The following is a 25273-nucleotide window of genomic DNA, read 5'->3' as shown; positions in this document are numbered from 1 at the left end:
GATCAAATGCAATTCAAGATAGCGGCTAAAATGGAAAAAATATTGTCAAAAACAGGGTTTTTCGCGATTTTCTCGAAAACGGCTCCAACGATTCTGATAAAATTCATACCTAAAATTAATAGTCATTGATAAGCTCTATCAACTGCCACAAGTCCCATATCTTAAATATTTCAGGTGCTCTGACCCATCTATGCAAATTTTGATTTTAGATTCCCTATTATCAGGCTTCAGATACGATTAAAACAAAAAAGAATTAAGTGGAAAAGATTGAGCATGAAAATCTCTACAATTAATGTTTAGTAACATTTTCACCTAAAATTAAAAATAGCTCGAAATTCGAGAAAATGTGATTATCCAATTGCAAACTGTTGGCAACTGTTGATTCTATTAAATAATAATTTACTATGAAGAGATAGCAGACCTCGTGTGTCTCCAGCGTTATTGCCCTGTCACCAGCTGGCTCAAATCTTTGAATAGTAGACTTGAGATGCGCGTGAACACTAGCGTCAGGTGATCAATTTTCATAACGGCAAGGAAAGTTGTGTGAGTGCGCCACACCAGATTCTTCCTGTTCAGAATAGTTCAATTCATTTCAATTATTTGGTATCAATACTCTGTTGAGCTTTTTTAAGAAAATGTTATGAAAAATACTGTGATAATATTATCACAGTACAGAATTATGAAAATAGAATAAAAAAATCTGGTGTGGCGCACTCACACAACTTTCCTTGCCGTTATGAAAATTGATCACCTGACGCTAGTGTTCACGCGCATCTCAAGTCTCCTATTCCAAGATCTGAGCCAGCTGGTGACAGGACAATAACGCTGAAGACATACGAGTTCTGCTATCTCTTCATAGTGAATGATTCAATAGAATCAACAGTTACCAACAGTTTGCAATTGAATAATCACATTTTCTCGAATTTCAAGTTTATTTTCAATTTTAGGTGAAAATGTTACTGAACATTAATTGTGGCAGTTGATAGAGCTTGTCAATGGCTATTTCAGGTATGAATTTGATCAAAATCTTTGGAGCCGGTTTTGAGAAAATTGCGATAAACCCTGTTTTTGACAACATTTTCGCCATCTTGAATTGCATTTGATCGCAATTGTTCGTGTTGGAACCTTTAGTTTAAGGACCTCAAGTTCCAAATTTCAAGTCATTCCGTTAATTGGGAGATGAGATATCGTGTACACAGACGCACATACACACACACACACACACACACACACACACACACACACACACACACACACTTTTTTGGACTTTGGGGACCTTGAAACGTATTGAAATTTAGAAATTGGGGTACCTTAATTTTTCGGAAAGCAATACTTTCCTTACCTATGGTAATAGGGCAAGGAAAGTAAAATCAGTACAGGCATATTCCTGATATCCTGAGGATGGTTTATTTTGCATTTATCCACAGTCATTTGAGTCGAGGTACCTTACTCTGGAGTCATAAGTCCTCTAGTGGAAGGCTACTGAGGATACAAAAAAAATGCATCAAACTAATTTGTGGACTCCCTTCCCGAGCTCATTGAAGAGAGGAGTTTGTTCGTCTTGGTGTGATGACGGTTCCTTCACTGTTCGATTTCCAAAGCCTACTATATATAAAAATAAAATATTCACTTATAATATAAGTGAATAACTTTAAATAGTTCTGAAAAATTATAGATTTTTGACTTATGGCAGTATTGCAGCCGGGGTGCGATATGAGTGATGTGAACCCAACTCATAATATTACAATATAACCATCACTCATATGAAACAAGGAATATGAGTAATTTGAGTTTGATAAGATTCAATTACACCAGGACTCAAAAAACTTTTATCTATACAGCAATTATTCAATTTTCTACCTCCTTCTATCAGAAACCTGTATATTACAAAATTTGAAAATAAATTAAAAGCAATTTTGTCAAAGAATTTATTTATAGAATAGATGAATTTTTCGAAATAAATCTTGAAGTGGAATAACCTTATTCTTGATTATTACATTATTGAGATCAGAGAACAATTTATTATACTATTCTTTTGATTTCATCGGAGTTAGTATCTCAATTATATTTTAATTAAGATTTTTCACTGACCTTATAGCCGGCTGTGTCCCAGAACCCGACACGTTCAGCACACGGAAAGCCTTTTCTCCACTCTGATTGGTGTTCAAGAAACTGGGCGTGTATGGACCTCTGGACGCCTCATCCCTCGACATCGCCATGCCGGATCTCTTCAGTTGACAGACAGGCTTCTTGATGACGGGCCTCTGCCGGGGATAGTCCAGAAACGAGGATCGATACTCAGGATCTGTGTCGATGCGTCCCTCAAGCTTCCTCAGCTGTTCCTCAGGTCGCCTCACCTCAGGCCGCTTCCTGGGATGATCGACGAAGCTCTCGTTGTACTCTGGACGGATATCTATCTCCCCACCCAGCTGTAGATACGCCTCACGCTTGCAGGACGCTGATTTACACCCACTCTCAACTGCCGAGAAGTAGTTGGAGTTCTCGGTTGTCCCCTGCATTGTCCCCTCCGCCTTCAAACTTGAGCACTGCCTCTTCACCACTGGTCTCTGTCTGGGAAAATCCACATACTTGGAGTGTATCTCACTAGCCTTCTCCACCATATCACCCTCAGGCCTCAAATTATCCTCAATCGGTCTAGCTATGTTTCGTTGCCTGGGAAAATCCACAAACTCAGATTTGATTTCAGTTGATGTATCCAATTCCCCCTCAGGTTTCAAATGATCTGCCAAAGGTCGGGAGATGTTACGGGCTCTGGGGAAATCCACAAACGAAGAATTTAGTTCTGTTACATTCGTCATCTCTCCCTCAGGCCTCAAATGGTCCTCCAGCGGTCTTGCAATGTTCCTCTTGCGGGGGAAATCAACAAACTCGGATCGGATCTCGGTTGAACTGTCCATATCACCTTCAGGTTTCAAATGATCAGCTAGCGGTCTAGATATATTCCTATGTCTCGGGAAATCTATAAATGAGGAGTTCAGCTCTGTTGAATTCATCATATCCCCCTCAGGTCTCAGGTGATCTTCAATTGGTTTAGCAATGTTCCTTTGCCTGGGGAAATCCACGTACTCTGATTTGATCTCAGTTGAAGCATCCAACTCGCCTTCAGGCCTCAAATGATCCGCCAATGGTCTGGAGATGTTTCTCTGTCTGGGAAAATCCACAAACGAGGAGTTTAACTCAGTTGAGTTGAGCATTTCCCCCTCAGGTTTTAGATGATCCTCCAAAGCACGTGCTATGTTTCTCTGCCGGGGGAAATCGACAAACTCAGACTTCAATTCTGTACTTTTGCCGATCTCTCCCTCAGGTTTCAGGTGGTCTTCGAGCGGTCTTGCAATACATCTGCGCCGGGGTAAATCAGTGAAACTGGAGTGAAGCTCCGAACAACCCTCGAAATCACCCTCAGGTCTTAGATGATCAGTTTCTACAGCTTGGTGACAATAAGTTTCTGGGACGCGTCGTTTCACAGGGTACTTGATGTAGTTGTCTTTAGCTTCTGTTGCGGTTTCAAACCCATCCCCCGGTCTGATCTGTCTGACATGGTCTTCCTCAGTGCGTCTTGTGGAAGGTCTCTCGCGGGGGAAATCTACAAACTTCTCGCGGTATTCTGGGGTGAAATAGCCATCCCCTTCCATGGCGAGGTTTGTGGGTCTTCTCAGTTGACTGCAGCGTGGCTGGGGATCGTAGCCGGTGAATTGCTCGTGGTGTGTGGTGCGGCTAGTGTCGAGGTCTCCCTCCAGACGGAGCGTGGTGGGACGGCGCGTGAGGCGGGAGGGAGACGTGATGGGATACTCTCTGTAGCTGTCATGCAGTTCGGAGGTTTTCTCCAGCAGGTCTCCTTCTAGACAGAGGGAGGTGGAGCGTCGTCTCAGGGCCGGTCGTTTGGCTTCCGGGTAGGCTACAAAGCGTGCTTTTGCCTCTGATACCTGAAAATCAGGATAATTCAAATAATTTATTTGGTTTTAATAAAATAATAATAGTTTTTAGTTTATTGTGATACATTCTGTGATTCATTTAGAGTAAAACTCAACCTTCAAAATTAAAAATGTTCAAATCATCATTCCTGGACTGAAAATCAAGTGATGAAGCAGTGTGTGATTACATAACCTTAACTTTTGAACAACATGAACATTTTATTGAAATTTTTGGAGAGAAATAGTACAGGCTCAGCCTAGTTTTTCCTCCAATGTCAAAATTGTATTATGACTAGTGTTTTATAAGATAATTAAATGAATGAATGAAAAAAAAATCTTGAATATTATTGTGAAAATATCACGCTTCAAATAGATTAAAATCAAATCAAATCTTTATCTGTCCCAAAACATAATTGACAATAATGGTTATAAAAGAAGAAAGTAAAATACAAAATAAAATGAAAAATACCATTAAATAGGATTATACATAATTATATTACAAATGGGAAGTCCCTGCAAGGTTTGAATGAACCTGAGCGCAGAGGCCGAGTGTTCAATGCTTTAAAAATAGTACAAGAATTAATAATAGGATATGAGCCACAAATGGCGACCACATGCTCTCCTAAAATTGAAAAATTGTAGATTTCTGTTATTTGTTGTAACACATGCTCTGAACATATTGTATTGTAAGAATATGGACGTTCAAGAACTAGAATAATGAAAAGAACCGTTTCTCGAAACTATTGAGAATACAGTTGAATAGCCTACCTAGCCAGACGACAGTGGTATTCTTTTCAAAATAGTTTGAAACAAAATCAATTCTTTCATAGAAACTTGCTATGATATTCTTAACGTTATTCACAGACACGTTTACAATAGAAACCACATGGCCCACTGTGTTTTGTGTTAACCCTTGTATAAAGCTATAGCATAAGTTGATGGCAGGTAAATGTAGATTGCGTATAGCAATATATAGTTAGGAGAGAAGTGAAATATAGATATTATTTAGTTAACAATGTAACCACTTGGTTAGCATATGAATATTATTGGAGCAATTATTTGAATAAACATGATATGAGTAGATGTATATAGTTGCAACTGAGATCTCCTAGAGTCAACATCAACTAGTGAGTGCTGTGGAAAATTTTTCAAACTGAATAATTTTTCAAGTATAACTTTTATAATTGAATGTTTCTTCAACTTGTTTTGTCACCCAGAAACACTAAGAACCATGAATTGAACAATTTTTGTAAGTTTTATTAATTATTTCTTGAAATAATTGCAAATTTATTGACATTTTTCTAATTAGCCTAGATCACCATAGCAACCCATACTAACAAGCTTATAGGGGATTTGATTCTGTTTTATTTTGTTTTTTTTTCTCATTAATAATTATTATTTTGATGTTTCCTGTTAATCCTCTTATCCTTAGTCCTCTTTTTAGATAATTTTATTGATTTGAAGTGAAATTATTGACAAAACTGTTAAAAAGTTTCATTTACCCAGACTACCATAGTAACCTGGGTAAACAAATTCTCGAGATTTTTTTTTCTGATACTGTTTTTTTTTATTATTTTCTAACATCATTAATTACTATTTTGGTCCTTTTTTGTCATCCCTCCAGTCTCTAATCTTTTTTTTTAGATAATTTAATGGATTTATAAGTTATTTATTGATAATCTTTTGTACAATAATATCTGAAAAATCTCGAGATTAGTTTTTTTTATCCATCAGTTGTTCTAACAACATTTAATAATTCTCGAGATTTATCAATTACCTTTTTATTTGATTTTCCTCCTAATTCAAGGGACCTCTTTCAATTACATTAGGGATTTGTTATTTTATTGTTTATTTTATGAAATTTTTCCTTGCCCTACTCTGTATTGTTCATATCTTGTTTTTTTTTCTTTCTTTGTTTAAACAGTTTAATTTTACTTTGTGTTCTATTCTATTCCTACCTTGATTGGGTTGGCAAAACAAGACTCTTTAAACGTTTTAGAAGAAAAAGAAGAGGAAGAAAGTATAAGAAAAATAAATTATTATTTGTTTATCTCAGTTGCAACTTTTTATCGTTCTTTTTATTGTTTCAGTTTTTTTCACAATGTCTGATGCTGAATCAGACAAAATGGCAGATACATCCAACAGTATTGATAATATTACCTACCTATCAACTATTGCTAAAGAGGAATTGAAATCATTGACTTCTAATGATTTAAAAAAGAGTGTAACTATAAATACTGATACTATTGAGAGTAATATCCAATTAGTGGTTGAGAATGCTCTGTTGCACTTAACAAAAGGCACTATAACCCTATCGAATCAGTCAAGGTCTGATATAGATGATTCACTCAGAATACTGAAAAATACCACGAATATTCTATGTTCCACAATAAAACGACAAAATTCACTTCTAATTGATAGAGAAAATAATGGAGATGTTAATACAACAATGCTTAAACTTGCAACAGAGATGCACGAATTCAAACAATGCTGTCTGAAGCAAATGCAATCGCAATTGGTTGCATATACAGAAAAATTTAGTGAGGAACTAAAAGAATTCTCAGTAGCAGTACGAGGTGATATTATTAATATCAAAGAATCAAGTAAAATGGAGTTAAAGAAATATTACGAAAATTTGATGAGCAATTCTGGAGAGAGCATCTGTACCCTGATGAGCGATCTTGTAGTTGGTGTACGAGAAAATGTACGAGAGATTGTAAAAAATGAGCTGAATGCCAAAATAGATAATAATCTGGAAAAAGAAACACGAAAGATAAAAGACTTCATTGCATCCAAAAATAACGACTTACAAGAAAAATTGAACGAGAAAATTAGTAGTCATTTGAACTCTGAACTCTTAAAATTGGACGACAAAATATGTAAAAAAGCTGGTTCTGTAGAAACGAATATAGTAAAGAATATTTCTGCTTTGGTCAATAGTGAGAAGCCATCCCAACAGAAGAGCTATTCAACTGTGGTTCGACAAGTCAATGGGAAAAAAGTTGATGGAATTGAAGTCAACACTGACGATCTATCAAAAGTAGTTCTAGTTACACCTAGTATTTCCATTGAGAATGACTGGTCTAGTGTACAGACAGAAGATACCTTACAAAAAATGATTAAACCATCTGACGATGGTTTCCAAATTATACGTAAAAAAAGACTGGTTTCAAAGAAGGGACTTGCATTGACCTTTCATTCTAAAGAACAGGCGGAGAAAATTCTTTTGGACAAACGTTTGGAGGAGGTAGGCCTTCAGGCCAGTAGGCCTATTGGCCTGCAACCTCGTATAAAAATTTTTGACGTTCCACTTGAAGTTAAAGAGGATAATTTGGCCAATTTAATCTTCAGCCAAAATTTTGATGATATTGAAAAAGAACAAGGCTGCACTTTAGTATATGGGCCGCGGAATCCAGCATTGAGACCTATACAGATCGATAGAGGAGATCAATACGAGATCAACCATGTATGACATTGTTGTCGATTTCCAAGGATTAGCTGAAAAAACATGGTGGAAAGTTCAAATTTTTTATATCAATTTTTATTTTTAATAATTTTTTTATGGCTAAAATATGTTTAAAACTAGTGCAATCTTATGTAAAATTTGACGAGGAATCCAATGAAACTAATTTCAGGTTCGTAACTTCAGTAGTTTTTGAGATATTGCAAAAATGTGCAGAAAATGCAAATTTTTTGCTTTAAAAAGGTTAACTTGTTTTCATGATGCTTAATAGGTATTTTTAACTATTGGATTTAGTAGAATGATGAATTCTGAAGAAAAAATGTCCAGTCACTCGATAGCCTAAACCTGAAATTGTTGGAGATATTTGAGAAAAAACATGGCGGAAAGTTCAAAATTTTATATAAATTTTATTTTTAATTTTCTATGGCTGAAATATGTTTAAAACTAGTGCAATCTTATGTAAAATTTGACGAGGAATCCAATGAAACTAATTTCAGGTGCGTAACTTTGGTAGTTTTTGAGATATAGCAAAAAATGTGCAGAAAATTGCAATTTTTTTTATTTAAAATAGGTTAACTTGTTTTCATTGTGATTAATAGGTATTTTTAACTATTGGATTTAGTGGAATGATGATTCTAAAGAAAAAATGTCTAGTCACTCGATAGCCTAACCTAACCTAACCTAACCTAACCCAACCTAACCTAACCTAATCTAACCCAACCTAACCTAACCTAACCCAACCTAACCTAACCTAACCCAAATGTGACTAAACATTTTTTCTTAAGAATTCATCATTCCACTAAATCCACTAATTCAGCCATGTTTTTTCACAAATATTTCCAACAATTTTAAGTTTAGGCTATCGAGGTTAGGTTAGGTTAGATTGGGTTGGGTTAGGTTGAGTTAGGGTTAGGTTAGGTTGGGTTAGGTTAGGTTGGGTTAGGTTAGGTTGGGTTACATTAGGTTAGGTTAGGTTTGGTTGGGTTAGGTTAGGTTGGGTTAGATTAGGCTAGGTTAGATTAGGTTAGGTTGGTTAGGTTAGGTTGGGTTAGGTTAGGTTGGGTTAGGTTAGGTTGGGTTAGGTTAGGTTGGGTTAGGTTAGGTTGGGTTAGGTTAGGTTGGGTTAGGTTAGGTTGGGTTAGGTTAGGTTGGGTTAGGTTAGGTTGGGTTAGGTTAGTTGGTTAGGTTAGGTTGGGTTAGATTAGGTTAGGTTAGTTGGTTGGGTTAGGTTAGGTTAGGTTAGGTTAGGTTGGGTTAGATTAGGTTAGGTTAGGTTGGGTTAGGTTAGGTTAGTTTAGGCTATCGAGTGACTAAACATTTTTTCTTTAGAATTCATCATTCCACTAAATCCACTAATTCAGCCATGTTTTTTCTCAAATATTTCCAACAATTCCAAGTTTAGGCTATCGAGGTTAGGTTAGGTTAGGTTACGTTAGATTGGGTTAGGTTAGGTTGGGTTAGGTTAGGTTGGGTTAGGTTAGGTTAGGTTAGGTTAGATTAGGTTAGGTTAGGTTGGGTTAGGTTTGGTTGGGTTAGGTTAGGTTGGGTTTGATTAGGCTAGGTTAGATTAGGTTAGGTTGGGTTAGTGTTAGGTTAGGTTTGGTTGGGTTAGGTTAGGTTAGGTTAGGTTAGGTTAGGTTAGGTTAGGTTAGGTTAGGTTGGGTTAGGTTAGGTTGGGTTAGATTAGGTTGGGTTAGGTTAGGTTAGGTTGGGTTAGGTTTGGTTGGGTTAGGTTAGGTTGGGTTAGATTAGGTTAGGTTGGGTTAGGTTAGGTTTGGTTGGGTTAGGTTAGGTTAGGTTGGGTTAGGTTAGGTTGGGTTGGGTTAGGTTAGGTTGGGTTAGATTAGGTTAGGTTAGGTTGGGTTAGGTTAGGTTAGGTTAGGTTAGGTCAGGTTAGGTTAGGTTAGGTTAGGTTAGGTTGGGTTAGGTTAGGTTAGGTTAGGTTTGGTTGGGTTAGATTAGGTTAGGTTGGGTTAGATTAGGTTAGGTTGGGTTAGGTTAGGTTGGGTTAGATTAGGCTAGGTTAGATTAGGTTAGGTTGGGTTAGGGTTAGGTTAGGTTTGGTTGGGTTAGGTTAGGTTAGGTTAGGTTAGGTTGGGTTAGGTTAGGTTGGGTTAGATTAGGTTAGGTTGGGTTGGGTTATGTTAGGTTAGGTTGGGTTAGGTTAGGTTGGGTTGGGTTAGATTAGGTTAGGTTAGGTTAGGTTAGGTTGGGTTAGGTTAGGTTAGGTTAGGCTATTGAGTGACTAGACATTTTTTTTTTTAGAATTCATCATTCCACTAAATCCAATAGTTAAAAATACCTATTAAGCATCATGAAAACAAGTTAACCTTTTTTAAAGCAAAAAATTTGCATTTTTCTGCACATTTTTTTGCAATATCTCAAAAACTACTGAAGTTACGAACCTGGAATTAGTTTCATTGGATTCCTCGTCAAATTTTACATAAGATTGCACTAGTTTTAAACATATTTTAGCCATAAAAAAATTATTAAAAATAAAAATTTATATAAAAAATTTGAACTTTCCGCCATGTTTTTTCAGCTAATCCTTGGAAATTGACAACAATGTCATACATGGTTGATCTCGTATTGATCTCCTCTATCGATCTACGTTGGTCTCAATGCTAGATTCCGCGGCCCATAAACTAAAGTGCCCCCAAGAACAATTCCTAGGACCATCTTCACTGAAAGTTTTCAGAAAATTTGAGAATTATAGTAAAAATGGATTTCATTACATAATTGAATGTAACGGTAAAATAAGAGATAATATCATAAATAAAGGCCGTCTGTTTTTGGAATGGAAGGCATGCAAAGTCTCTGATTGGCTTGAGCCAGCTCGCTGCCTAAAGTGTTTGGCGTTTGGCCACACTGTCAAGTTTTGTAGATTAACAAAATCAGTCTGCAAAAAGTGCGGAAGGGAGGGTCATGTTACTAAAGATTGCTCCTCTTCTGCAAATTCTTGCGCGAATTGTATTAAGCGGGAAGGTCATCTTCCCATAATTTAATGTCCAGGGAATGTCCGAGTTATAAATTCGCTGTACAATCCCTTGCTTCAAGGACTAAATATCAATTTAATATATCATTTGTTTTATTTTATTCCTTTTTTATTATGGCTCTTACAAAATCAATTTCATATTCGATTCCTCTGGTCGAAAATATCTGTAAACTTTGCAACAATTTCTTCCAAAAAGCTAATGCACTTTTTCTTCACCACAAAAATATGCACTCTGATATTGATGTTTATTTTGAGTGTAATAAATGCAATAAAAAATTTCCCAAGCCGCATGCGGCCTTATGTCATGTACCCAAATGCAATCCTTCCACTCCAAATATTTTATTAAATTTTAATTGTACTATTTGTAACAATAATTTTGCTACGAAAATTGGATTATCCCAACACAAGCGGCACAAACATTCCAGTGAACGAATTTTGGAACGAACACTTTTAGCTGCCACTAAAATCCCTTCCAACCGGGGCGCAAAATTATCAGTTTGGTCTGCTTCAGAAATTAAAATCTTATTGAACTTTTTTCAAACGAGATCGACTATGTCCGATTATGTGAATGATCTTTCGTCACTGCTTCCAACAAAATCAAAAGTTCAATTACGAGAAAAAGTAAGACAATTAAAAAATCAAAATAAATTGATTCTAGCAAATTCCACTCCGGCTATTCATGAAATTCCAGTTGACGAACCTATTCTTGATAATTCTCCTACTTCTGAACAGGCTATTGTCAATGTTATAACTCAACCTCATGTCTCCTGGTGTGATTCAGTCAGAGACAGCTGGCTGGACACCGAACATAAATCTGACGTTTGCAAATGGTTGTTTAGCAAGTGGGATAATAATGAATTTTTATCTGAGGAAACAATTTCGGAATTAGTCAATAAAGTAACTGATGAAATTTTAAACAGTATTAATGAACCTTTGAAGAAAGAATCACAAAATGTTTATAATAGACGTTCCTCTCATAATAATAAAAGTTCCAAGAGAAAAAGATATGCCAATACCCAAGAAATGTATCGGAAATGTCCTAATCGACTTGCAGACCTATGTAGGAAAAACCAAATGGAAAATCTTCTTAATATTCCCAATGAGCTCCCGCCGCGTCTTGAAATTTATGAAATTTATAATGATCTGTGGAATAAAGAAAGTGGATCGTCCTTTGATTTCCAAATCTGTCCTAGTCCAGCAGTTAGTATTAATTTCATATCAAATAGAGAAATTAGAACATATTTAAAACGAATGAAACCAAATGGTGCTGCCGGCCCAGATGGTATTAAACGAGAATTATTAATCCTCAAAAATCCCACCAATTATGAAAATATTTCGGCCTTATTTAATGTTCTAATTTTTCACCAGTTTTATCCAGATCAATGGTCCCTCAACCATACCACCTATAAATTAGGTCATGAAGTAGGTTAGGCTATGTATAAAGTATTCAAAAAATATATGTTGTACAATGAATTATAATTTAATAATTATTAAGTTAGTTGAATCCGGATTCTTAGGCTAAGGACAAATTTGTAAATAGAATTAGGTATGTTTGTTTGAAACATGTTGCCAATTATCATAGTTATACAATGATTATGAGAAACCTGCTTAATTAATTAAGTAGTAATTAATTAGTATCTTATTAATTTGATTTATTCAATTCAACTGTAATGATGTACTGTATGACATTGTATTTTATTCTTCATTTCATGTATTTATTATTGAAGTATTTTCCATATTAGATTTATACTATTGATCACTGTATTAATCAAATTCGATGAGTATGTTTTAGTCGATTAGTATGAGTATTCGATTGTCAGTATCCAAACTTCAGAGTTTAAATATTGGTAAAATATATGATATCATTTGTTTTAATAATGAAGGGGAGCCATAGTTTAAAATGATATCATAATAAACATTATAGTAAATTTAAATTGATATTTGAATTCAGTTTGTAAGCTGAATATTAGACAGAAGAGTTTGGTGTAGGCGGATCTGGAGGGCGAAGGGTGATGAGGGGTGGAAAATAGTGGTGCTAGTATATAAGCAGGCGATGGAGCAGCATGCATATAAGCAGCTAGTATATAAGCAGCATGTCTTGCGAGTTGAGTCTCTATTAGTCTCTTGAATTTTGGACAGTGTTCAGTGTAGGAGTGATTTTTTGGTTTTAGACTTCAATTATCCTATAGGGAATTAACTGAACCAGGAAAAGTTTGTATTTAGAATTTTTAATTCTCCTTATTTCAAATTCACAACACCCCACCCTAAAAAGCCCAAATAAGTCTATTGAATTTTATAACATCATAGTAAAGAGCAAACTTAATTATTACTTCTTTTTAAATTCATATCTATAGATACAGTCTTAATTTCTTGAAGCTTATAGTTGAAATTTTCTTCTAAGCACAAACAATAGTTTATTGAAGCAAGGCTCCCCTAATCACAATCATTCTTTAAAATTTATCTAATCTTTTATTCTTGAGTGTAATCGTATTTTTAACTAGAGGTGTTCAATATTTTGATTTTATAACTTACTCTTCAAGTAACCTGATAAAATAGGAACTGTTTCTTAAATTTTGTTGTATAAAATTAAACTAGAACTGTAATATTTTCGAAAACTCAATCATCTTGTATTTATTTCTAATCATTACTATATTTTTGATCAATTTTTTATAAATTCATATCAATTTAAAGTTCATTAATAAATTCATAATTAACCTTTGTTTTGCCTTTCACTTCGTACATTCCCTTACACATGACCCTGATCTATCTCTTTTTATCATTTTCTTCTATACTATTATTAGTTCAGTGAGTGAAATTATAGTAAAGTGTATTTTATCAATTCATAGTAATTGATTGGCGCCGGGCAAAATTCCGTATAGAGTGAGGGAGTTCGAAACCCACTCTAAACAAAAAACGACAGTGGGAAAGAGTTCAGATATTATTGAGAAATCGGAAAGAGGAAAAGTAAGTATCTCAAACTTGAATAAAATACTCCTATTACAAAAAGAAGCAATAAGAATAATTCTAAATCTTAATAAAGAGCAATCATGCAAGCCATTTTTCAGTAGGTTAAAATTCATGACTTGTACTGGTACAGCCTGTACATTTATAGGACAATATTATATATAAATATAATATACTAACGAATCTGAATTTCCACGACAAGTAGATATACATAATTACAACACAAGAAATAAAAATAATTTTACAATAAACACAATAAGGAAAAATATAAACAAAGTCCAATGTACATGGGAATAAAATTAATTTTGTAGTCTCCCACGTTGCAAAAGGCCTTAACGTGATGGATAAAAATTCAAGGAATTGTTGAGCATATTTGATAGATTTAGCATGCTACAGTATGAACGAGTTTACTGTAAAAATAGTTATTTGTATATCTAGAGTGAAAAGTACTTTTTTTCTCCCTGAGGGAAAAGTTTGAAGCCGAGGGCAACAATTTTCCTTTGAGGTATTGAATTTACTTGGTTCAGTGACTACTCTATATGCTCCCTCATCTGAGCTTAGACCTTCTAACCTATTTCAAATGTACGTTTTTAAAATAGAGATGCTTCCCATGTTATTTAAATGGAGTTACTTTTACGCTCAAGGGAGTTTTCCTGTTTTTTCCTCCCGAGAGCGAAAAAGTGACACTTTAGTATTATGTTCCAGGGAGTAAAGTAAGCACTTTAGACAAGAGGTGGAGGAAAAAGATATCACATGGTATAGGTCGTTTATGTTCCAAATTTCAAGCCTATTTATTGTTAACTCAAGCCCATTACTGTCAAGGTGGAGGAAAAATGAATTTTAAAACTGTCACTTTTTCTCTTTAACTTTAAGTTAGTTTTAGTGTTGACTTTTTCATGTATGTATGTTTTGGAAAAAAATTAATGATTAATTAATTGAGTGAGGAAGAAAAGAGAAAGTAGCAATGTGAAGGCATACAGGAAAGTAAGAAATAGTTAAAAATAACATAAAAAAAACAGGAGAAGTCTTTTTACTAATAAGCTGTGAGGAAATTTTTCTAATTTTTCAATAGTGATTTTTTGTTCAATTTGATGAGGATATTGAAGTTTGAGTGGAATATTGTTCATAATACCTTGAGCCACTCGTTTTCTTTGTCGTCAGTGGTCCTGAGCTGTGATAGAGGACGTTTCGCACGCGTGGGCGGAAACTGCTGGTCAGTGTACTCTCTATAGCTGTCACTGTACTCAGGGCAGTGTCGGTGTACTCCTTCTAGCCGCAGTAGTGACGAAGGTCTCACTCGCTCGTCTCCTCCCGTCAGACGACCCTTAACAAATCAATAATTCAATTAAATATCTTTATTTGTAACTATAGTGAGGTCCACGTTATAATGGCAGTGGAGAAAGATGGCAGAACAACGTTGCCGATCCTGTGTCTTGTCAATGCCATCTATAGACCGTAGCTGATACAGGTTTATTGATGTAATATTAACTGTTCATTCTCGTTTAAAATAATCAATTATAATTTATTAAGCAAGAAATTGTATTTTTCAATAATTTCATAATGAATTTCAATGATTAAGATGAAATATTTTGTTTATTAATTATCAATTCAACATTGTTAAGAGACGATCTAGCAACAGAAAGAAGCAAGAAAGAGATAGCGCTATCCGCTTTGTTGAATGATAGACAAGGATTGCAATACCATTGCTAATCAAACACTGCCATTATAACGTGAACCTCACTATAGGGGCCATTTGCACAGTCAAAGCTTAAACTCAATTTAATCAGAGAATATTTTCAGAGAAATTTTTTTGAATAAATGAGAATATCAGTTCCAACTTTAATAATACTCTATTTGTAAGTTGTATTTTCCACTTATTTGGGAGAGAGTTAGTGGGAAGGATATTTTGAATAATATTGTTTATTAGAATATTATGAAAGAATATTATTCTTTCCGAAGAATGGACATTGATATGTGCAAAGCTCCGCCAATTTATGTAGATGCATAACAATATTATCTATATTTATTCCAAACTGCTTTTTTTCATATCATACGGTATACAAATCAATAATTATTTTCTTAATCTATATTTATTATTTATTAACGTTTTATTAAATACCTATATGACAGGATCATGATGGGCAACCGTGCATATTATGCAAACCAAAAAATTTTCAAGAGCAGACTCATTTCGCGTGAAACAAAAGAAAAAATGTACAGGACATTAATAAAGCCGGTTGTGACATACGGATCGGAGACATGGACAATTTTGAGCAAGGATTGATTGATTGATTGATTGATTAGCTGCCTTTATTAAAAACCTAGGAGGGCGAAGTTAGGGCGCAGCCGGCCCTCTCTTACACTTAACCCTCCAATACAATTCTAAGTAAAACAAAAACACTATACAACAAAGATTATAAGATAAAATAAAACAATTTACAAAATAATAAAATTTTCAAATAGCGAATGAAAGAAAGAAAAAAAAACAAAATTTCTTTCTAATTTGAATCAGTGAAAATAATACAATAAGAAAAAAGTGAAAACGGAAGAAACGTCAGTTCAAAATCCATAGATCATTTCGATAGAAGAAAAAGAAGAAAGAGAGGAATAAATTAAAGAAGGAAGAAAGGACACACACACACACACTCACACACACACACACACACACACACACACACACCAACACACACGTTAAGATTTAGAGAACATTCCAGCCGAGTCCACCACCTCTGATCCACCACAAGACAGCCGCACCGAACCGACGATGTCCCTCAACAAGCCTTAGCTCAGCAGGCAGAGAATTCCACAAACTACAGGCTGTCACAAGGAACGACTTGTTGTACATAACAGTCCTATGTGTTGGGACAGCCAGCAGATGGGATCCATGCCGCGTTCCTCCACGACCAAAGTCACCCAAGTAACGGTACTCTACTGCCAGATACTTAGGGGTTTTAGTTTTCAATATCTTATAGAGGAAGCACAAAGCATGATGTGATCTACTCTCACGCAGCTTCATAAGTTCAAGTCTGTTAAAGTATTCAGTTACATGGTTGTCACGTCTCAGGTTAAAGATGAAGCGAACACATTAATTATGTGCACGCTGCATCCTCTGCAGAAGTTGAACTGTCATGTCAAGAGTCACAATGTCACAGTAGTTGAAGATCGGGAAGATCAGAGTCTTGACCAACATAACCTTCGTTGAAAAGGGAATGAAGTCAGAGATCCTCTTCAATGTCATAATCCCCCCAATGACCCTGTTACAAGTCTGAGTCACGTGGCTGGTCCAGTCAAGAGTCCTTGTCATTGTAAGTCCTAGATTTTTCACGTCAGAACTGTATTGCAATTGTATGTTATTCAATTTTATAAAGGATGAGAGAGCACTGAGCTCATTTGAAAGAAAAATGTTCAGAAGGATTTGGGGACCAAAATGGGATGATGGAAATTGGAGAGCCAGGCATAATAGTGAGATTGATGAAGCCATTGGGCAAGAAAACATTGTACGGTCCATAAAGGCAAAACGTATAGAATGGCTGGGTCATGTGGCAAGGATGGGTGAAGAGAGAGTCCCATTGAAGATGATGGATGAGATGATGATGGGGACAAGGAGAAGAGGAAGACCAAGGAGGAGATGGCTGAATGACGTCCTGGACGATCTTCGGGTGCTAGGAGTGGCAGACTGGCGACGAAGAGCCCAGGAGAGAGAAGTTTGGAGGCATTATGTAGAGGAGGCCAAAGTCCATCCAGGACTGTAGAGCCACATAAAGTAAGTAAAGTAAGTAACTTTTTATTATTTCACAAAGGCGACTAGAAGTATTTTAATCCTAGGTGATGATGATGAGATGAATGATAATACAATGAAGGTAGAGTTATGAATGAATAAAAATGATAGGTTATGCTATCCACTTGAATAGATTTGAGTCCACTTTTCAGTCCATTTTACTTGACATATTATGTAAATTCATCGATAATTTTGCTGTATTGTAAGCTATTGTATATAAGTGTATAAGCCAGTATATATTGTAGTTTACTTAAATAAAGTACTCAATCAATCAATCAATTTTCTCTACAATTTACACTGTGATGGGTGTTACCTTTCCAGCAGGTGGTAGATGGTGCAAACTCCTCCGTTCGGTCCAGACAAAGTTGTCCGAGTATTCGGACCGCAAGTCGGACAGGTCCGCGTCAAAAGGGGGTTCGTCGGACAGGGGTGGTCCCAAGGGTGAAGGGTAGGGAGGTTCTGCGGCCGGGGAAGACTTTGAATGCCTTGGGCGATGGTGGCGCTTCAAAGCGCTGCGTGGCAATCTTCTGAAACACAAGTAGTTTTTTTTGTGATTGTGAAATTTTGTTAACTTATGTTATATTATCGGGGGACCGAGCTTCTCTCTGGAGTGTAAAAGCATTGAAAATTTGTAAGGAAAGATTGAATTCATAGTTTATATTTATTTATTTTTTCAGTCCTACAATTATTTTTACAGTTATATGAGGAGGAACAACAGGCTTATGCCTAAAACTGCCTTTTTTCAAATTTATACTACAGTCCAAATCATAATCTAGGTTAATAAGCTACTATCACTCATCAAAATAAGAATTTATTCGCACTTTAAAAAACAAACACATAATAAATTACAAATAGATATACTATGAATTCGATTTATTTATTTTTTGATACTATTACAAATCATATGAATATGATATTTTTTAGAATGATATACTATGTTTGCTGCAATATTTGTTAATATGCTATGTACTATTCTTCACTAACAGCATCTAGTACCTATTTTGGACTTTCTGAAATAAACATGTTTTCTAAAAAAAGAGAAATAAGCGAAAATAAGTTTCTCTTGCTGTATTATTCCTCTTGTGAGATCAGCTGAGGAATAACCCACACATGCACTCACTCATTTCCATTACGGTATCGACAGACGACAAATTTTCCAGCTGTTTTTCCAAGGACATAATTATCCTTTTAATGTCCTTCAGCGAGTTATCCCAGGGTTGAGACCTAGTGCAATCGAATTTTCATATCATAAACCTACTTTGTTGCAAATTTCCTGAGAATCCTTAGAGCCGTTTTCGAGATATGGTCACATACAGATATATAAGCATATAAACATCTGAACATCTAAACATATAAACAGAAATTGCTGTAGTATAGGATATGATGACTGTGTTGTATGCTGATGATACAATTCTCCTTTGCTCGGAGAGTAATCATCTCTCAGTGTATGCTTGTTTGGCACACTCACTTGAACAAGCTAAATCCTGGTATCGGCTTACTTTCTTGTTGTAAATGGAAGTAAAACTGGAAAGATAATGTTCACACTGAAACCTGCAGTTGATATAGATGCTTCACGTTTGAAACCTGTTAAGCTTTCAGGAATATATTAGACAGTACACATATATTGATCTCTGTAAAAAGCTTTCAACAGTAATTTTTATCTTGAAGAAATTAAGAAACTGTGTGAATAATGAGGTATAAGGCTAGGCGCACACCAGTTAGTCTAGTCAAGACAAGACACGTTTAGTCACAATACTTCACATAGTTGCTTATGAAGACATGTCTAATTGCAATGACTAATCAGTGTGAGTTGCGTCATAAGCAACCATGTGAAGTATTGTGACTAAACGTGTCTTGTCTTGACTAGACTAACTGGTGTGCACCTAGCCTTACTCACTACATATTTTGGCCTTTTCCATGTTCATTTATGGTATGGTGCACGTCTGTGAGGTGATTCCAGTACTGCATAAAAAGTATTCATTTGGCAAAGACGAGAACAATCATTCAGAACAACTATCAGAACAACAATTTGTGATATAAAAAACTATGTATCCTGTAGAAATTATTTTACAAATCTAAAAATAATGACTTAGGCATGTATCTTCATTTTCCCTGAAGAAAAAAAAACAGATAATACAAAGTTTACTGATCTGATGCTTGAAGGAGCTATGAAATTAAAATATTGAATTTTTACTTTCCTTGCCCTATTACCATAGGTAAGAAAAGTATTGCTTTCCGAAAAAAATTGAGGTACCCCTATTTCTAAATTTCTATACGTTTCAAGGTCCCCTGAGTCCAAAAAAGTGTTTTCGGGTATTGGTCTGTATGTGTGTGTGTGTGTGTGTGTGTGTGTGTGTGTGTGTGTGTGTGTGTGTATGAGTGAATGTGCGTCTGTGTACACGATATCTCATCTCCCAATTAACGGAATGACTTGAAATTTGGAGTATAAAAGGACAATATAAGGATCCGACACGAACAATTTCTATCAAATGCGATTCAAGATGGCGGCTAAAATGGCGAAAATGTTGTCAAAAACAGGATTTTTCGCGATTTTCTCGAAAACGGCTCCAACGATTTTGATTAAAGTTATACCTGAAATAGTCATCAATAAGCTCTATCAACTGCCACAAGTCCCATATCTGTAAAAATTTCAGGAGCTCCGCCCCATCTATGCAAAGTTTGATTTTAGATTCTCAATTATCAGGCTTCAGATACAATTTAAACAAAAAATTTCGAGTGGAAAAGATTCAGCATGAGAATCTCTACAACTAATGTTCAGTAAAATTTTCACCTAAAATTAAAAATAAGCTCGAAATTCGAGAAAATGTGATTATCCAATTGCAAACTGTTGGCAACTGTTGATTCTATTAATGATTCACTATGAAGAGATAGCACACATCGTGTGTCTTCAGCGTTATTGGCCTGTCACCAGCTGGCCAGATCTTGGAATAGGAGACTTGAGATGCGCGTGAACACTAGCATCAGGTGATCAATTCTCATAACGGCAAGGAAAGTTGTGTGACCACACCAGATTTTTATTTATGAAAATATTTTGAGTTCCCTCTCTGAACTCATTGAAATGATTTAACTGCGGTGTACAGGTGTGACTGAGTTGTGGCTGAAAATGAGGGAATGAAGAATGAGGAGAGTGTGAGGGATCAGAGAATGAGGGAATAAGGAAACTGAGGGAGTAAAGCGGCTCTTGGTGCCAGGTACAAAGCTGGCCCAAAATCGATCTCATTGCCCGCAGACAACACTGGCCTACATCTACACATATTCCGTTTCATTTTCCTTTCTGTCATTCATTCTATTTCTTCTTTTCCCTCTTCCTTTCTTGTTCTTGCTCTCCCTACTTCCTGTTTCTCCATTCACAATATCATCATCTTCACCATCATCACCGTCATCATCATCATCATCATCATCATCATCATCATCTTCTTCTTCTTCTTCTTCTTCTTCTTCTTCTTCTTCTTCTTCTTCCTCTTCTTCATCATCTTTATCTACTTCTTCTTCTTCTTCTTCTTCTTCTTCTTCTTCATCATCTCCTTCTTCTTCTCCTTCTCAACCTCCTCCTCCTCCACATCATTCTCAGATAGCATTCATCTTAGTTTTGTATAAATTCACTGATTTCTCTCACGCCAACATAATAAATGTGATATGATACGATTGAAAATTACTTTTCTCCCTTTCCTGTATTATTTTATTCTCAGAACATTTTCACTAATAAATCGTTCAATTTTCTCTTTTTCTTGTTTTCTCTCTCTTTTTGCAGCTCTCGATGATCATATCTCTAGTTTCTTGATCTCCGAAAACAATTTCAAAAAATGATTTTCCCTTCCCTTATTCAGTTATAGAGTGAGTCATAATATGTTTGTGAACCCTTCAATGAATTGGAGACTGTTGTAGATATAATCATAGAGAAACGATAGCATAAGTAGATATCTCAAGCCGATAGTTCACGTAGCTCTTTCCCATGCAGCTGTGTGACGCTGGTAGTCTCTCAAATTGTGCCGTTCATACACTCTCACCCCAACAAAACAGTAAAAATTGACAGTAATCGGCTTGAGATAACAGTAAAAGTTGCGACATAAACGCCCTATACCATGGGATATCTACTTACGCTATTTTTTCTCTATGATATGATACTGTAACTTCCAGGATGAGTTATTGGTCAAATACTCTACCTTTTGACTGACGTATAACTGAATTTCAACCCCTTATAAGGGGGTTACTTAGGGGTTGTAACTCGAATATTTTGAATGTGAACACCCATTGTGTGGTACATCATTTTAAAGGCCTTTTTCAAAACAAGGAAGATAACATCAATAAAAATGTTCTATGATACTTGTATCCAAAATGGCGGCTAACTGAAGTTTTAGTTTTTAAGGAAATGAGGGGTTATAATTCAAATATTTTGAATGTAAACACCAATTGTGTGTTACACAATTTTTAAGGTCTTCCTGAAACAAGAAAGATGACATCAATACAAACTTTTCTATGATACTCTTATCCAAAATGGCGGCTGATTGAAGTTTTAGTTTTTAAAGAAAATATTGATAAAGTTCAATCAGCCGCCATTTTGGATAAAAGTATCATAGATTTTTTTATTGATGTCATCCTTCTTGGTTTAAAAAGGCCTTTAAAATGATGTACTACACAATGGGTGTTTACATTTAAAATGTTCGAGCTATAACCCCTAAGTGGCCCCCTTATGAGGGGTTAAAATTTAGTTGTACGTCAAAAGGTGGAGTATTCGACCAATAACTTATCATGGAAGTTACAGTATCATATCTTCAACAGTCTCCAATTTATTGAAGGGTTCCCATACATATGACTCACTATGTATATATTTCATATAATATATGGCTCATCCTTCAAACATTTCCACAAATGAATAATCCAATTTTCCTTTCTTCCACTTCCTCTTTCCTTGTTCTCTCTCTTTCTCCAGTTTTCCATAACTTTTCCTGTTTCTTAACCACCTTACTTGATCTTCAAAAACAGTTTCAGATCAATCAAATTATTTCAAAGGCTTCAGTAATCCAATTCTCTCACCAGCATACCAAAGCTGCTAATCATCGCCCAATTATAGTTCACATTCCGATTGTGAGCGTGCGCCAAACTGGAAACAATCGCTAGTATTGCAAATTTATGCATCTGAAACGGCACCACATAGAATTATACACATTCCCAGCAATCTAAAATGAATCATGAGGCAGTGAGATACAGTGAAGTCCAAGCTATAATGGCAGTATTCGATAGCAGTGTTGCTATCCTTGTCTATCAATCAACAACGCGGATAGCGCTATCTCTTTCTCGCTTTGCTCTGTTGCCAGATCGTCTTTCAACAATGTAGAATTAATAATTAATTTACAGAATATTTCATCTTAATTATGTAAATTCATTTTGAGATTATTTAAAAATATAATTTCTTGCTATTGCAAATTTATACATCAGCAAGGGCACATAGAATGTTACACTTTTCCAGTAATCTAGAATGAATCATGAAGCAATGAGATATACAGTGAAATCCACGCTATAATGGCAGTATTCGATAGCAGTGTTGCTATCCTTATCTATCATTCAACAAAGCGGATAGCCCTATCCTTTTCTAGCTCTGCCACGTTGATCGTTCTTCAACAATGTACAAAAATAAAACAGAATATTCAATCTCAATCGTAGTTATTGAAATATTGAAAGCTGTGATGAATGAAATCAATAGAAAATTGATTATTTTCAACAAGAACGAACAGTTAATGTTAGATCAGATATACCGGTATCAGTTAACATCTATAGAGATGACAGTGGCAAGGCAGATAATCGTCAGCACTGTTCTTCTCTCTCTCGCTTTGCTCTGTTGGCAGATCGTCTTTTAACAATGTAGAATTTATAATTAATTAACAAAATATTCCATCTTAATTATAAAAATTCATTATGAAATTATTGAAAAAAACAATTTCTTGAATAAAAACACACAATATTGTCAAATTCTACAGTTTTATTTGGTAAAGGACCATGATTACATGATTATTTGGTATTTATGCTACCAAATCAAACTAAAGAATTTGATGATATAAGTGTGTTTTCATTCCACTATGGAACGGTTCCACAACATCGACAGTGACCCAGTCGAATTTTTATAACTTCTTACTTAATAAAATATAATGGATTATTTTCAACATGAACGAACAGTTAATGTTACATCAGATATACTGGTATCAGCTAACATCTCTATAGAAGGCAGTGGCAAGGCAGAGAATCGTCAACTCTGTTCTCCCACCTTTCTACGCTGCCATTATAACGTGGACCTCGCTATAGAAACCATTCATTTTAGCGATGAATTATTTTCGGGACCGGAAGTGTCTGGGGTATAAATTTGAATGATGGAGTTTCTTCGACCTTTTCTTGTTAAGGGTGAGAGGAGGAGGAGAAGGGGGAGGAGGAGAAGTTGTAGGAGGGAGGGTAAGACATTAAAATTCGGCCCTCGACTGGATGAAAGTTTTGAATAATCGGAGAGTCAATGAAATTCAAAAAATCTGGTGTGGCGCACTCATACAACTTTCCTTGCCGTTATGAAAGTTTCCATTATAATTCAAAATCAATCAGCTGACGAGATCAAAAAAAACTCTACCATCTCTTCTAGTGAATGATTCAATAGAATCAACCAAGGTACCTTGAATACATTCTAGGTGCATTGGAATCAATAGTTGCCACTCTCATTAAGTTTGCATTTGAATAATCACATTTTATCGAATTATATTTTATCGAGCTTATTTTTAATTTTAGGTGAAAATGTTACTGAACATTAAGGCTGTGCAAAGGCTGAAATTAAACTTTCTACTGGTGATATTTTTCAAAGTTTTTCGATTTGTACACTATCAAGCTATCGATTAAAAGTTTTCTCAGGAAAACATTTTTTTTCGCTCATTACTTTTTGAGATATGAGCGCCTGGAGTTTAAATTTTTGTGCCAAAACATTTCAAGTTCGGTGAAAGATAAAACCATGAGATCTTGAGGATAGATTCTTTATGGTATTGTTTATGTAATAAAACAAAAATTTTCTGAAAATATCATTTTCTGAGAAAGTAATTTAATTTACCAAAAATGACCGAAAAAAACTCAACTAAGAGTTATTTTTGGTCATTTTTAGTAAATTGAATAACTTTCTCAGAAAATGATATTTTCAGAAAGTTTTTGTTTTATTAGATCAACAATACCATGAAGAATCTATCGTTAAAATCTCATGGTTTTATCTTTCACCGAACTTGAAATGTTCTGGCACAAAGAGCGCTCATATCTCAAAAAGTAATGATCGAAAAAAAATGTTTTCCTGAGAAAACTTTTTAATTTTGATAGCTTGATAGTATAAAAATCGGAAAACTTTGAAAAAATAATATCACCAGTAGAAAGTTTAATTTTAGCCTTTGCACAGCCTTAATTGTAGAGATTTTCTTGGTCAATCTTCTCCATTATAAAGTTTCGTTTAAATTGTTTCTGAAGCCTCAAAATTGGAGATCTAAAATCAAAACTTTGCAAAGATGGGACGGAGCTCCTGGAATTTTTACAGATATGGGACTTGTGGCAGTTGATAGAGCTACACAAATTATCAATAATAGAACGATAAAGAGAAGTGGAACAGTCACAGTCTGAGAAAGAAAAGAACAGTTCTATAGTGAGATCCACGTCATAATGGAAGAGGAGATAGATAGGAGAACAACGTTGCGGATCCTCTGTCTTGTCAATGCCTTCTATAGACGATAGCTGATACAGGTTTATTGATGTATCTATTAGTTTATTGATATCTAATTATCTCTTTCTATCTGTTCATTCTCGTTTAAAATAATCAATTATATTTTATCAAGCAAGGAATTATATAATTTCATGATGAGTTTTCACAATCAAGATTAAATATTTTGTTATTTAATTATGTTTCTACATTGTTAAAAAGCGATCTGGCAACAGAGCAAAGCGAGAAAGAGATAGCGCTATCCGCTTTGTTGAATGATAGACAAGGATAGCAATATCATTGCTAAACAAACACTGTCATTATAACGTGCACCTCACTATTAATAGACCTCGACACTTCATTTGGGAACTAAAATGCTCACGGATCATTTTTTACTTTCCTTGCCCTATTACCT

At 35.2% G+C, this 25273-nt stretch overlaps 1 protein-coding gene across 1 annotated transcript in view; it reads right to left on the bottom strand.

The window, feature by feature from the left end:
• Positions 1 to 25273, bottom strand: part of LOC111061701 — a 30665-nt gene that overhangs the window by 773 nt on the left and 4619 nt on the right. Inside the window, exons 3-5 of the mRNA XM_039429353.1 lie at positions 17446 to 17659; positions 14487 to 14678; positions 2092 to 3944 (exon numbers count right to left, since the gene is read on the bottom strand). Coding sequence (XP_039285287.1) covers positions 2092 to 3944; positions 14487 to 14678; positions 17446 to 17659 — 2259 coding nt within the window. The remainder of the gene's footprint in view (positions 1 to 2091; positions 3945 to 14486; positions 14679 to 17445; positions 17660 to 25273) is intronic.

Source organism: Nilaparvata lugens, chromosome 5 (genome assembly GCF_014356525.2).
Source record: "Nilaparvata lugens isolate BPH chromosome 5, ASM1435652v1, whole genome shotgun sequence".
Taxonomy (NCBI): domain Eukaryota; kingdom Metazoa; phylum Arthropoda; class Insecta; order Hemiptera; family Delphacidae; genus Nilaparvata; species Nilaparvata lugens.
This window is presented reverse-complemented; position numbering and strand designations above follow the sequence as displayed.